This window comes from Aspergillus neoniger, assembly GCF_003184625.1.
Source record: "Aspergillus neoniger CBS 115656 unplaced genomic scaffold BO87scaffold_28, whole genome shotgun sequence".
Taxonomy (NCBI): Eukaryota; Fungi; Ascomycota; class Eurotiomycetes; order Eurotiales; family Aspergillaceae; genus Aspergillus; species Aspergillus neoniger.
The window spans coordinates 276,259-290,973 of NW_020291156.1; the positions used below are offsets into that span (position 1 = coordinate 276,259).

The 14,715-nt window shown below is 48.0% G+C and overlaps 3 protein-coding genes across 3 annotated transcripts; 1 reads left to right on the top strand and 2 right to left on the bottom strand.

Moving 5' to 3' along the window:
• Window positions 1-612: 612 nt before the first annotated feature.
• Window positions 613-2,322, top strand: BO87DRAFT_314760 (uncharacterized protein; the record flags this gene model as incomplete). The annotated part of the gene is made up of 1 exon (XM_025619669.1): window positions 613-2,322. The coding sequence occupies one exon, from the start codon at window positions 613-615 to the stop codon at window positions 2,320-2,322; it is 1,710 nt and encodes a 569-aa protein (XP_025477070.1).
• A 1,472-nt stretch (window positions 2,323-3,794) lies between these two features.
• BO87DRAFT_428594 (uncharacterized protein) lies at window positions 3,795-4,511 on the bottom strand (the record flags this gene model as incomplete). Its single annotated transcript, XM_025627462.1, has 1 exon — window positions 3,795-4,511. The coding sequence occupies one exon, from the start codon at window positions 4,509-4,511 to the stop codon at window positions 3,795-3,797; it is 717 nt and encodes a 238-aa protein (XP_025477071.1).
• A 6,659-nt stretch (window positions 4,512-11,170) lies between these two features.
• BO87DRAFT_389162 (uncharacterized protein) lies at window positions 11,171-11,730 on the bottom strand (the record flags this gene model as incomplete). Its single annotated transcript, XM_025624886.1, has 2 exons — window positions 11,171-11,258; window positions 11,291-11,730. 2 exons carry the CDS (start codon window positions 11,728-11,730, stop codon window positions 11,171-11,173), a joined length of 528 nt encoding a protein of 175 aa, XP_025477072.1.
• Window positions 11,731-14,715: the final 2,985 nt, after the last annotated feature.

The window sequence follows — 14,715 nt, forward strand, 5'->3', positions numbered from 1 at the left end:
CAGGTTCGTCTGCAACGTATCTTCAAAAACATGTCACTCGGATTCTGACTATTCGAGGTGTCTAAAAAGGGCGAGAGTAATTATACCGGCGTGTGATGTGATAGTATGCTCTTGTCAAATAATAGCGCACAGTGAGTAGATCTTCCAAAAAATTGGAGCTTACTTCTTAGACATGCGTTTATGCTGGTAATTACCTATATTAAGCTTCAGTATCTTCCCGAATAGTGATTACAACGGGGTGGGTATTTCGTGACGTGGCAGAATCGTACTACATTTCCTTCCAATGTAAATATAGCTTCAATAGACGTAAGAATCATCGAATCTCAGTTTGCTCGTTACCCTAAGGAACATACCAACCTCACGTATATCTGGAATCGGGAATACCCCCAACCTGGTATTTGTTTAAGGAAAATTCCTAGAAGCCCCACGATGACCCTTTTATTGTACATGGGCCACCAATTATATAAGAGCCTACATGTCTGCTCGAATTGGCAAGATACACTCTTCTAGTGCTACAACCGGTGATACGCTTTCTAGTTACGAGTCTCTGCAAGCAGAACCCTACCCCATTGACGAATATCCTCACCTGCCCAGTTGTATATTTAAGCGAAAATGTCTTCGTTTCTACCACTGTGGGACAGAAAGTCTGAAGGCTCGCCTTACAACCCTGAGACCAACACACCTACTACCAATTGTCCAACCGAAGGCCAATGCGCTACCGATGAGAACGGAAGTCCCGCGAACAAACCAACTCCTGGCTATGATTTCGGAAGTGACGGGTCCCAACCTTTGATCCAAATCGAAGGAGAAGCCCCCCCTGGTGCCACTGCTACCGACAATGCTTCAGCACCACCGCCCACCACCACCGCTGACCTTGCTGAAACTCAGCACGGTGATGCGGGAGGATGGCCTAGGACGGCATCACTGATCGATGCACTTCCGGAAATCGAGACCAATTCTCCTGCAAACGAGCAAACCTCTGATATGGGAGGAACAAGGAGCCAAGTACCTACATCTGTTCTGTCGGTTAGTTCTAAACCCTCACGCCTCTCTCTGACCCAGGCTGCTCCTCCACGCATGCCATATGCGGGACCAGGTCGGCCCGAGGGCCCTGGCCTCTTCAGATCCTCAACGACAGAAGAAAGTGACTATGTTCAACAGTTTCTGACCAACCAGGTACAGGCAGCACAATACCCCCAAATCCGGCATCGCCGCGGTGCAGCGGTCCACAACGTCGATGCTGGAGATTTATTTGGGATGCCACGCTGTCAGGTGGAGCGGACTGATTCCAGCGCGCTTCTCACTTCCGAGTCATCTACCGCCTCCGAATCTCCAAGCGAGGATGATCCAACAACTCAAGCCCGTAATACAGAGGGTGGAGATGTATCCAGCCTTCAAGCGCCGCAAGACGAGTCAACTGAGGCCCTGGATTCGGGTGCTTCGAGTGTATACTCTGCAACACCACTGCTACAGCTCGATGATACCCATGTCTGTGAAAATGCAGATGGTAATACATCCGCCCCTCAGGCGGAACAACTGGACTCACCTGAGTCCAAGACTACTGGTGCATCGAGTGCTGAGGACGGATCATCTTTGCTTCAACCTTTGTTCAAAGCCAAATCTACCTGGCCAGTATTTGAATCAACTCCGACTTATTCTAATGACTTGAGCTGTCTTTCCATGCCGTTCGAACTAAGCCACAGTGAACGCTTGCCCGGGGCGTATCCTTCCACTGATAGCCCAAATTCTGATGAGGAGCTTGGCTCTACTGGGAAAGAGCCCGCCACCAACGCCCCGGAGAGCGCAGCTAAACAAGAGGATATGAATGCCTCTTCGTCGACACCTTCTCATATCCAGGACACCAGCAAAACTTCGGAACCTTCTCCGAATGCCTGGTATAGCACTACTGAAGAGGGCCCTAATCCATACAGGTTCACAGTAACATGGTACGCTCCAGAGTCCGAGTTTGACTCCCGCAGTCAGTATTTCGATGCTCACAGTACCCTTACTCAATCCTTGCCACAAAGCGAGCCCGAACCGTATGCACCTCTGCTGGGTACTGCAGCCCTTAGTCAGACAAGCCCTTCAAGCAAAGAGAGCGCCGAGGTTCACGAGACGGCTGAAGGTGCCTCTGAAAATCAGTCCAGCGAGCTGGACAGAGGAAAGAGCTCGGCACCTACTCGGAACGATGAGGAGTTGAATATTGACGAGAACAATCCAATTGAGTGTCCCCGCGACGAGATAACCCTCACAAACCAAGTGTACGTGGAAGACGATTCTCCTAGTGTCATATCCGTGATCCTCCAGAGCAGGACAGATTGACTCGAAACTAGAGACGAATTTGATGACTGGTCCGTAGACGAGGACAAGGACGGGATGTTCTGCCACCCTCGTGATCTGATGGATCATGTCGAGCGTCTTCAACATTATGAACAACTTTGTCAGTCCCACAGGACCGCAGTTCAGAAGGTTTCACTGTACGTGACCATGTTTGTGTATTTGATGGTTTTCCTCATCGCGTATCATCGGATACTATTGACTGCCTGAATTAACGTTGCTCAGGCATACGCTCTTTCTACAATGCTTCCCTACCCCCAGTTTAACCGATGATTTGCAAAAAGATTAGCTATTGGATGTAGTGAAATTCCTGGTAGCCATAAAAGTGCCATCTGAATGTGACTAAACATGTTGCCAAAGGGTCATAAGAAGTCGTATAGATTTGTAGCAAGATCTCCTAGCCAGTTCACGTACGAGGCAAATCAAACTGTCTTGTATGTTGTAATAGTCGGCTTGACCCCAGATTGTGCCGCCTTACACCCCAAAACACCGAGTGTTTGTGCCATTTTAGCCGGGTAGCAAATCATATGTTAAGTGGATCTCATCGATTTGGGCTTCAAAACCCACCGGGAACGCCGTAGCCGGATACCGCATCGTAGCGTAGGAATTCACTTTTATGGATGCCCTGATGGCTAGAAGGCTAGGAGATATCGAGCTTGGTTGTAATCGGTCGTCCGATTTGCTTATGGATTTGCCATTACATTTGTCACAAGAAGAACCTGGCCCCTCAGCAAGGTTTTGGCTGTTGGTGGAAGGATACGCCCCCGGCAGGCGTTCACTGTAGCTTAGTTCAAGTGACATAGCTAGCGAGGTCACAGAGAGAGATAAGTCCCCACATGACATAAACCCACAGTCTTCACGCAGTCGAATCCAAAGATCTCCCATGCAATCAATCGGGTCTGTCTTTATAAACAAGAAATAGAAAAGGAGAAACAATCAAAGCGCCATCAGAGGTTTGGGGATAGTCATGTGTTCATGTGTAACCATGCTGGTTTCTCTCTCTCATCCTACCCCGCTAGATCGTGACACCAAGTATCCTTATGGCCGTCATTCATGCTCATTTCCCTTCTTATTGCCAGTGATACCCTCAAAGCTTCATCACAATGGGTGGTTCCGCATTCGGGGAAAGTGAAAGAACACATTGACAAGCGAGTTTTAGCGGCGAAGAAGCGTTAGAACGGAGTGGTACTCAAGCCACAATAGCAATGGACTATAGAACCCTTGTCAGTGTGAAACGAACATGTTGTGTGGCCTTTCTCACCTCAGTGATCAACAACCACTAATAGCAGGAACCTGAAAGCAGTCGAGACCCCTATTCTGACGTACTCGCATCATTCAGATCCCCGTGTGCCTCTCTGTAATGCTTCATCATGTTATCCTTGCGAGTGTACGTTTTATGGCGCTCTGTGCACGGGACGGGTGTCATGTTATGGACGGTAGACATGTGTCGTTTGAGGTCAGATTGTCGACCGAACGATGTTCGACAACCTGCCTCCGGGCACTTCACCCTTCTGGGGGAAGTCAGTATTTATTTCGGACATGAAGACGTGGTTCATACGCTGGTTCATGGCTTGATTCATGGTGCCCCCCCTCGAGGGAGACACGGATTGCAAGCCATTGGTGGGATTCTCATGGGCGACATCGTCCATAGGATGGTTGTCGGTTGTTTCAGGAACGGCACTCTGACCAATGCAGGCACTCGCGGCCAAATCAGGGGTACATGAGACGGCACCCTCCTCATGATCGTCGATATTCCCCGGCGAGAGAGATTCAGATTGGAAGGCCGGGGTGGAATCCTCATGGGCGACCTCGTCCATAGGACAATCGTCCTTTGTTTCAGCATAGGCACTCGGATAAATGCAGGCGCTCATGGGGCAGTCCGGCGTACATGAGATGGTACTGGTACACTCGTCATAATCGTGAATAGTGCCAAAGGGTAGCACAAGGGGATTCGACGTGTCGGGACCGCTGAAGGTCCTGTCCGGGCTAATCCCAGGGAGGGACCAAGATGTGGTAGTGTGGGCACTACTGTGGTCAATATTGGTTGTGCCGTTATGATCGAACTCCTGATCATCAGCACCACTAGCGGTGGTCGCAAAAGGATCGAATTTAGGTGCTACGACCCGGTCTATGTAGTCTTGACAAGGAGAGGTGTCCCCGTCCGGATGAGGCATTGTGGGTGGCAGCAGATCGCCTGATCTGAAGGTAGGGCAAGCAGAGCTTCACGACCAACGACTAGATCCGCTGCCAGAAATATTGAGTGATATTGAGAAAGAATGAGGAGTATTGAGGCAAGGCGTCCTGTAGCCGGATGTTTGGCCGGGCTTGGGGTGGGGAAGGAATAGCTAGAAGCCTTCAAAATACCTAAGAGGTACGGCCAGTAGAAGCTGCTCGTAGCCTGTATATTTTTAGTGAGAATACTACGCCTTCGTCGTGCCTTGACTAGTACCTTCTCCGTCGTAGGCCAATCATGACGTCCCGCTCAACACTCTCGAAGGCGCGGAACTCTCCGTTCCGCCTGAACATGAACTCTCTGTAGATTTCTTCCCGGACCGCCTGTCTTCCCTGGCGCAGTCCGACTTTCAGACGTTGAACCAAGATTGTATGGTTTGATACGTTCCAGGGCTGCCAAGGTTCGTTTTATCAACAACAGGCCTACCGAGCCGGGGGCGTGATGATCCGAGATCTTATCTCTTCATTAGATCTTCTGATGTAATATTTATCTGCTTATGTGCGTGATCTTCGTCATACCCCAACTGACCCCTCCTCTCACTTCCGTTGTCAAACAGCACACCATCACCAAAGAGAATCTACAAGCATTGTGGCCTAGGACGTTGAGATACCTCATCAATGTCCTTGGTAGCTCTAACTGGCTAGTCCTTCCTGTTCCAGGCGCAAGGCGCAGTGGACACCCTCCGCGGGCCCCTCCATCGATTGCAGTCTCCAATCCTTGTTTCATACACGTCATATCGATCGATCTTGCGAAGGCAGACATTTGGACACGGAACCATGGAACGACGGGATTTTGGTTCCAAGGCAGCACATCAAATGGCACCGGTCGCCGGATATCAGATAACAGACACTTATCGTGATGGCTTCCATTGTTTGATGTCCGCACTACATTCTTATACTGCACGTTGGTGTATTGAGTGTGTCCCGCCTACCTGCACCTGCCCTGCATCCCCAAGCACGTGCTAGTGCGGGGGCTCTGCTAATTAAGGCCGAGCAAACCAGAGCATCTCAGACGTACAAACAATTCAAATACGGGCAGTAAACATACTAACATCATCAGAAGGGCCGGTTAGGGACTCCTGTTCCCCACAGCCACGAAGGTTTCAATTCCTGGCTCCAATCAAACACGTGACACCACTTCCCTGGTGTGCACCCGGTTGGACGGACGGATCAGATCTCGCAAGCCCAGGACCAGGGCTTCAGAGTTGGGGTTACTGAGATATCGGAACCCAGAATCAACCTTTTCTACTTTAGGCGCTCGCCTCTCTTTTGCAGAAGAGTGTGGTAGGCTGAAACCCATACTGGCGGCGGCTCCTCCGCTCGTTCATGGAATGGCATTGTGATTTTTTTTCCCCTTTTTTTCGTCACTATTACTGTGCCCTTACAGCCTTAATTTCTAACTTCGTTTATCTATTTACAGTGTTAACCTTACAAACCTGAGCCACAACCTCTCCCGTTCCATAGTTCAGCACGGATATGCCCGGATCATTACCTCCGACAATCCATCCCTACCCTTTGGTGGCTGGTTCCACCCGATGGGGGTGGACTCGCTGATACGATGGGAATAGATTCCGGTCCCTGTCAGATTGCAGGACTTCATACGGCCAGCAACAGCTTCAGCTTTCATCACCAATCAATCCGTGCTCTCCAGTCCCTCTCAAAGAACACCAACAGGTAGAGTAAATCATCTACTAGTCAGAGGAGACATCAGTGCCAGCGACACTCCGTAGGGTTGAGTCAAGCCATGTAAACACCTCCAGCCTACATAACCATCGGGCTATATCCCCCACGTGGCTCAACAGAGCCTCACAGTAGATGAGAGAAGACACTTATTTAAAATGTCGATCACCCGAGTTACTTTGTCTGCCCCACTTACCTATTTGGGAATGCGTCGCTCGTGCACTTTCCTACCCCACCTACCTAATCGGTCTTACACCTGAAGGCGGTATCGTACTGTATTAGTAGTCCCTTCCAGAATCTTTGAGCATGAACTCATCCAATCCGAGCTATTTGCCCCTGTTCAAAACAGACACCAGCCACAAACTAGCCTGCAGTCATTAGGTAAGCCCCAGCAGATGCTCCTTGCCAGTTACACAGGCGATTCCGCCGTGTTCAGGACCGTATATGGAGGCAGAACACAGTTCGTGTAAGCCTTTCTTCCTACTTCAGTTGCAAAGATTTACAATACCCAACAATTCTATCCGAATGCTGCGAGTTTCAAACGAAGCTATCCTGCATCAGTATCAGAGATTACTGCCAATGTTCCATTAATGACATGCCTCTTCCCAAAACTGCTACACAGGAATCAGCGCTCAAGATTACTGTGATAATACTGATTCGGAGTCCGAATGAGTCAAAACTGTGGCACAGGAACTGACGTTAATTTGTATCTGATGTCGCCCCACCTTTCTTTCCCGGCACAATATCCGTAGGCGATTACTATTTGGACTCTGTACCTAGCTAGACCTTAGTAGTAGCTGTGGTGGTAGTTAAAGAGCAGAGAGTCTAGGCAGGGATTTCTCCTTGTAGAAAAGCTGCGCTGAATGATCTCAAGTTGCCAACTTATTGCAATTACACGTAAACTTACACGGGAGATCATTCAGGTAAATATAAATCTGCTTGAACAAGTGTCTGGACTTAGGCTTTATGTAAGTACGTAGAATTATAGTCTATTCAAGCGAGCTGGAGACTACCTCTGGCTCGTTAATTCTGTGAGATGCATACAATTCAAAGAGAGAAGGTTAGACAAGGGGGGCGGTGAGCAGCGAGACATGTAGGAATAACCAGAGTACTGTGCCGCATGCATAGGCCAAGACACCTCATACTCAGTCTTGGATATATGCCTGAGTCTTTTTCGCGGTAACAGGGCGTGGAATTGATCTGCTGGCTCCATATCCATGGCGTTGCCGCTGAGGGTCAGTTGAAGCTACGCGGAATGGAAACCCCAAAAGGGCCTGGCTTGTATTCCTGCAAGCCAGAAGATATGATCTGGATGAACGGCAGTCTCCGTACAATATAAGCAAATTTCATAACTGGCAAATTCCGATGTACTAACCCTTTTCACCGCAGAGACCACGAGGATTCATACTGTAGAAGGAAGTTCCCGATATACCAAGCCCTATAAACCGTTATATAACCGCCTCCCCCCCCCCCCCCCGGGCTCCTTGACTGTGTTCTTGGCTATCCTCATATTCATCCATAGAGCTACAGATCGCAGCACTGACGTTATCCATGTCTCATAATACACCATATTACTCATGCACGTCATCATGCTATCATAAACAGCAGTACATGGAGATTTGGACGTGAATTGCAAGGTCAAATTTACTTCAGCATCTGTCATAACGGGGATCAATGATAAGGATCTACGAAAGGGGCCGGAATCATGACCGCATCAAATATAACTGGACTATGCCTTTGCGAAGGACCGCCAATATATTCAGCGTGGCAAGTCCCACAAAAGAATGCACAGCCTTCAGCTGATGTGTTAGAGAGCTCCTTCGCGATTGATTCTCTCTATCCCAACAGACAAGCGATGAGGGCTGAGGTCATGATCTTCGTCCGACCTGAAAGTGTGGTCGGGTCTCTGACAAGGATGGGGAAACCCTCTTCCACCGGTGCCTCAATGAACGAAGCACTGAGCTAGCATTCTCATATACACACGCAAGAGAATGGCAGCAGTTATCGTTGTCGTCGAGGAAGCCACTGAGGACATTGATTATGCGTCATGCTCAGCATCTTTAATTTTCTTTATATTCACTTCATAGCCGTCCGTCATCCTCCTTCATACTTCGGCCTAACAGCACTTCACCGTACATTATGTCTATTATATACTCTTATCGTTTCCTTCTGGGTCTTGGGACAATACCGCATTCTGCCACAATGTTCTTCTCTCGGAGTCCCGATAGAAGCTTACTATCAAGGCTACTGGTTGCTTGATCCCAGAGGCGCATCATGTTTACAATATCACCAATATCCATTCATCCATTAATGCCAATGTCCATAGGAAGACAGGAGCTTTTAATAGGAGAGCAAAGATGACATATGGTTAGCGCTATAGAGCAACCTTTGAACCAAAGAGAGCCAAATCATGTTGTTATAGAAGGAGAGAACGCAAGACTTGGGGAATGAAGGCGTGATGATGTAAGAATCACTGCCAACATCTGGGCGTAAAGCGACTCCAACAAAGACGCAGCTGTCCTGATTCAACATCGGTACAGTCCATGTGGGGTCGGGGGTGTACTATATATATAAATCGGTGTCTGATGTCTGATGTATACGTTGTCCTATTCTATTCCTTAGAAGCCTTGCTTCGCGTTATGAGGTCGTACTTTCCAAATCGGTTTATATGGTGCACAGATAAAGTGAACATATCTATGACTAATACAAAGATGCCAAACCCCCGCCACGGCTAGAACAGAAGAAGAGGATGAGGTTGGATTGTGACTTTCTGAGCGGTCTGGAGGGGGCACATCTGGATTCGAATGATTACCCTCTGAAATTATTACCAATTCAGTGATAATTGGAATGACTAAGTCAGTGCTCGGAGGCCTCTTGCATCTACTGCCCGTGAAGTATATTGCGCTTTTCTTATACTGGGGGCAGTATTTCCGTAGAAGTCCTTTGATGGGAAACAATCACAGCATTGTTATGCAGTAGCCATGAAGCAACCATTTCCAAGAACTGCCCAGTGGTGCCATGGAGGATAGTCATAATCCAGATCCAGATGAAAGGACTTTGTGGACACAAAACACACCTGGGGGTGGTTCGCTAGACCAACCGATTGGCTCTTGTCATGTCGATGGAAGGTTCCATAGAGCGACCCCTCCATCTTTCTACATGAGCAGCAACACAGTCATGCTTCACTTTGTCAGTGATGCTCGACTCGGGAAATTCCTTTCAACACCTTAAGGACTGATGATATATGGAACCATACATGGGGGTCGGACGATGACGAAGGTTATAGAGATCAACGCGATTATCACTCTAGGCACATTCGAGCTTAGGGAAATGATTTGCAAGCAGAGGAAATATTCTCAAAGATTCATAGTACGCATGTTCGCGAAACTGCCTGTACTGACCAATCATAGTGCAGATATGCCCTTATATCGAACGAACGGTGAATAAATTGGAACCAAATATAACGTTATAATTGCTATGCAGGGTGTAAGATTGTCTAGATTATAGCCTCTTTTGCTTTCACCCCCATTTTCCCATTTCGCTGTATCGCTAGGCCTACAGTTTGCCAACATATTCTCGCTTACCCCTACTCGCCTTTTGAGTTCAGATGAATAACCCAGGTAGATCAACAGATGTAATGACAATCGAAAACGAATTAGGTACGTAGTACACCATTAAAATACCTGCAATCGTTAGTACTCCAATGGTCCATTAGAACCAAATACATACAGCATATCAAAGTAATATCAAGAGACATTGAACCAACGCATCCCCATCCTTATCGGAGAATTATCCATCCCTCGGAAGATAACCTTGGAACCGATCTCGGCTAAGTGGGTCGGTCCGAGCTCGGACCGCGTGGGCTTCTATTCAGTGGGTCCGGAGACTTTAAATCTACGAGCAGACCTAAAAGCAATTTTATGCTGAAATTTCCGATATCTCCGATAGCCCGGATGCCTTCCCTCAAAGTCTCTATGCGTGAAGAGATTCGGATTCCCTGGGCGACTGGTAAGGCTAGCCGGTGGGTCTGATCCAGACGAACTACTCCTAGGTAGCAGCCATTCCATTGGACCTCCTGTAAGCGCGCCCAGACCAATCAGGGTTCGACGCGACGAAGAACAAATAAGCAAAAACGACCAATCAAGCCAATAACAAGCTGTTGCATAAGGAGTCAGTACTTACGTGTCCAGGCACAGGGCAACTGCCTTGGACACACACAAGGCACTGGGCTCACTAGCCACATTTTGGCTTCACCGCCACGCATGCCTCGATTTTTCCCCCCGTGGGATGGTTCTGGGATTTCTAATGGGGTCCAGCCGTTTCCCATGTCTTTCTGTGGAGGTTCTGCGTTGTGTAGCATACGTGGCTCGGGTGCAGTGAACTGCCAGTATATGAAACCCCCACACACTTCGCAGGGGCACTAGGTATGCTTGTACTCTATCGGTCGGCGGGAGGAGCATATAGCCGACCGACCCTGAAACCCGGCTAGCAGAAGTTCCACACTTCGATACAGACTTTATGTCACTTAAATGATTCCGATTAATTCTAAAACAAGGGGTATTTTAACAAATCTACCGCAGATCACAGGCCCCGTCTTAGTACGCTGATATAACACAATAAGAATAACCAGAGATGCCCGAAATGCATATGCTAAAAGGTATAGTTGGAAGCGCCAAAAAGAAAAGGAATAGATGGAGTAGATCACCGAAATTTAGAAAACGCAAAAATGAAACAGGTAACTTGCAAATGGAAATCTCGCTCAACAAAGGACAGAAGCAGGATGCTTCATTAAAATCGATGGGTCCGCAACTGATGCTCCATGAGGTTGTCCTTCCGATTGAACGTCTGATCGCAGATCTCACACACATGGGAAGCAGGAAACACATGAATGGTCTTGATGTGTCTGCTCAAGTCTGCCCATCTATTGAAGGTTGGTCTGGCCGTGCAATTCGCCCAGTCGCACCGGAGAGGGGTATTGCTGCTTGGTTGTTAGCTGGACGTATGACAGACTTTAAATGGAGTGCCAGGGGAGTCAATATACCCTTCCACAGGACTGTTGCCTGGTCTGTTCAATGGTGTCATTACTCCTGGGACGGCGAAGCCATTCCATGGAATAGCTTCCTGTTGTGTGCCGGCTTGGTAATGTTGGTTCCGGGGCGCGAGACCTGGCTGAACCGCGGTAACGAAATCCCAGTTCTCCACGGCGGTCAGCATATTGAACTCGCTTCCAGCATTCCATGGGTACTGGCACGGAAGTTCGAGGAAGCGACCTCCGTCCAGATGCCTCGGGTCGATGTATGTCTGGGCCTGATGATGAGGAGGTAGAGCGGCCTGGTTTAACAAATCGCCTGAAGGAGCGATATCGAAGGAGGTAGAATTTAGAACGCATGGAATTGTCCCAATGATATGTTTTCCATTGTCGACCGTTGGCCCTGCGGTCTGTCGAGTGGCAGTATGAGAAGCGTTTAGGTGGGCCGACATCGTGGAAGATATCAACAAGAAAGTGTATCGGGTTGCAGGGTCGAGATTGTGTGGACAAGAGTTCTAAGAGATGGAGTAGACGGTAAAGATAGAAATATTGTCAGTGAGTAGAAAAGAAGCAATAGTTTGATTTTTGAGAGAGGCCGTGAGGAAGGATTTTATATCACTACTCAGTAGAGAAGGCGGGACCCCATAGCGGTGATATGACGAAAATTCCACAACCCAACAGCATGGAACCGGTTCCACACCGCCTGAATTAGCCCAAGGCGACAAGTTTCATCGCAACGAACAAGAAGCGAAGTAGATCGAAGATCTCATACGATACACATGGGGATTTCGCCATGTTGATTTTCCACATCTTATTGTCAGGAACGCCGCACCAACTGCAGGGATTCAGAACATTACAGAGGTTGACTGGCTCTTCTTCGCAGTCCCTTGAGAGTGCGCGCTCGGTTTTGTGGAGGTGGAATCATATTAGATAAACAGCTTTCAGAGATAAGTAAGTACACGTCCAAAGTGGGAAAAAGAAGTGGGTCTCTGCCGGGTGGTAAGGCAGGTAAGTAACTGACCCGACTGATATGCTTGGCCGTACTTACCGGAAGGCGCTTAAACCAGTCAGGCGAAGTGTGAAGCTCCAGCCAGAGTCCCTGGATCTACGAAAGTAGTTTAGCTCCCTGGTTCTCCGGCAATTAGAACCTCTGACTGGGGTCTAGAACCACAGATTCGTTCATGTCATTGTTTTCCCGCACGTCTATTGCAATCAATTGAAGCACATTGTATGCATTACGAACAGTACTCCTCATCACGTGTCAAGCCTACGACCAAATAAAAGGTAAAGAGAACAGCAGATGCAAGAGCAGATAAATATGCAGGGTAACCTATCCGTTTCTTCATCGTCAGAAATATTATAGGTTTAGCGTAGAGAGAATAACACCGATGTTGTTCATCCCAAGCATTCGTATTCAGGTCCATACACTTCTAGCATATAAGATGGGCCCGAGATGAGGGAAGAAGGCCTTCGTTCATGCCAGCCGCACTGCCGCCTACCTGGAAGGTAAGGCTTGTTGCCCAGAAAACAAGGCCGGGTCTTTTGAGCCGGCATTGTTTTGAACAAGCACCAGACACCACTGTGATTGCAAAGAGAAGATAACCAGCTAAATTCTCTCCTTCCAGGACCAGGTTGAGGTCTGTTGTGATGCTGGTTACTCTTGGAAAGGCGACACCATTGCTGGACATGAAGGGACCCACAGGTTTGGCGCATACAGGGGATATGATGGGCTGTACTCTATATTCATGAGTTTGATAATATCAGAAAGGGAGTAGAGGGCTTCCGAATGGGTATACAATGTAAATCATTGCACACACTCTCTTCTGTCTCACTCTCTCTAGACTCTGACCCTTGGTCGCACTCGACACAGAAGGGCAAGGAACTCATACTTGAAGCAATGCATGAAAATGGTACTGAGACCAACCACAACGGATATACAGATCGGCCCTTCTCATAGAATGGCAGTAGTTATTTCCATCCGTAGAATGCGACGCCGCATATATTGTTGTAGAGGAAAAGATAGAAGGGATAATATCAGCTCGGCCTTCGTGATTATCAGTAGCTGTGGCCAGCCAAACACCTATTAGGCGGTGGTGTCGAGATATTCGTATAGGGAATCGGCAAGGCCATGCATTATAGGGTTGTATTAATTTATATACTTTCATCATGGACAAGTGTTAATGAGGTCTAGATAGAAGGTAGAGCCTGGAGTCCCTTCCATCCTTAGCCCCCATTCATTGCATCATGATTTTGGTGAACCTGTCGGTAGGGCAACTTATCCCAGTGGATCTTGGCTGGTATTAATACCCTTGGTGGCGAAAAGAGCTCCATCGGGACTTTTCTATAACTTGTGAATATCAGTTCGTTCCAGGCCTGAATCTCAGGGAACTCCCTCTTTCCTATTCACGGACACTTCCGAGCTTGAATACTTGGCCAGTCAATTACAAGAGAGGTAGACATTGTTATCCCTGTCAGCCGCTTATTATCACATACAAGCACTAGTTTCCTTTCTACTTTTGCAATTTAGGTTGCATTGCAAAGACAACAGGACGCGATTTCCCTCTATCCTACAAGGGAAGTGAAGACAAGAATTTTCGACGCCTGAGGCTGTCAATGTATGGTGACTCAACGTCGTGAACACAGATTGTCTGCACCCTTGCACAACCTCTCGTCTGTGATTTGCGTTCCAGCTGAGCTTTCGTGTGTATATCTGCAATCGGTGTCCATCGACATTCAGAGAGTATAGCGCACATTACGTATGTACCACATGCAAGTAATTGACCTTTCACAGTGTAACAGTTGGCGGTCTCATAAGTTCTTCTGTCCTTCAATGGCCCGACACTAGAAATTTTTCAGGCTTGAAAATTACAATGTGTATTAGTCGGCTCTCATATGTTGGAAAAATAGATTCTCACAAGTGGTGAAGACTTGTATTCCCAACGTTCTACACAGCTTCTCTGCCAGGTTGAGCGACTTCACTATCTGGCTGTGTTTTGTCCGGAATGTGCGATACTTTCATTGCGCGATCACCTGCAGAAACAGTGACAAGAAAGGGCACCATTGCGAATCTCTTGTAAAGTCCAATTGAATTGTCAAGTAGTCGATTTTAATTGGTGGCCTATGGAGGCTATATACTGTGCATCCATTGAGCCGAGGAAACGCATGCATCTCGGAAATATTGCTAGCTGTGGTTTCACCCAACAGTCAGTTCCTTTGTGAGACCTGGCCAGGCCGGCTAGTGGCTTAGGACCGGTGATTACGTTCGTGATGAGCTTTTGATGGCAGTCAGTGGTGCTCATATAGCTCGGATACCTTTGTGAATAACAGTATGTCCCATTCATAACACCTCGTACTTGGAAAAGTCGCCAGATTGGCGCTTGTTAGTCGATGTCGAAGTATTGAAGGTCACGATAAAGTCCACTTCAGCAGACGCTGTA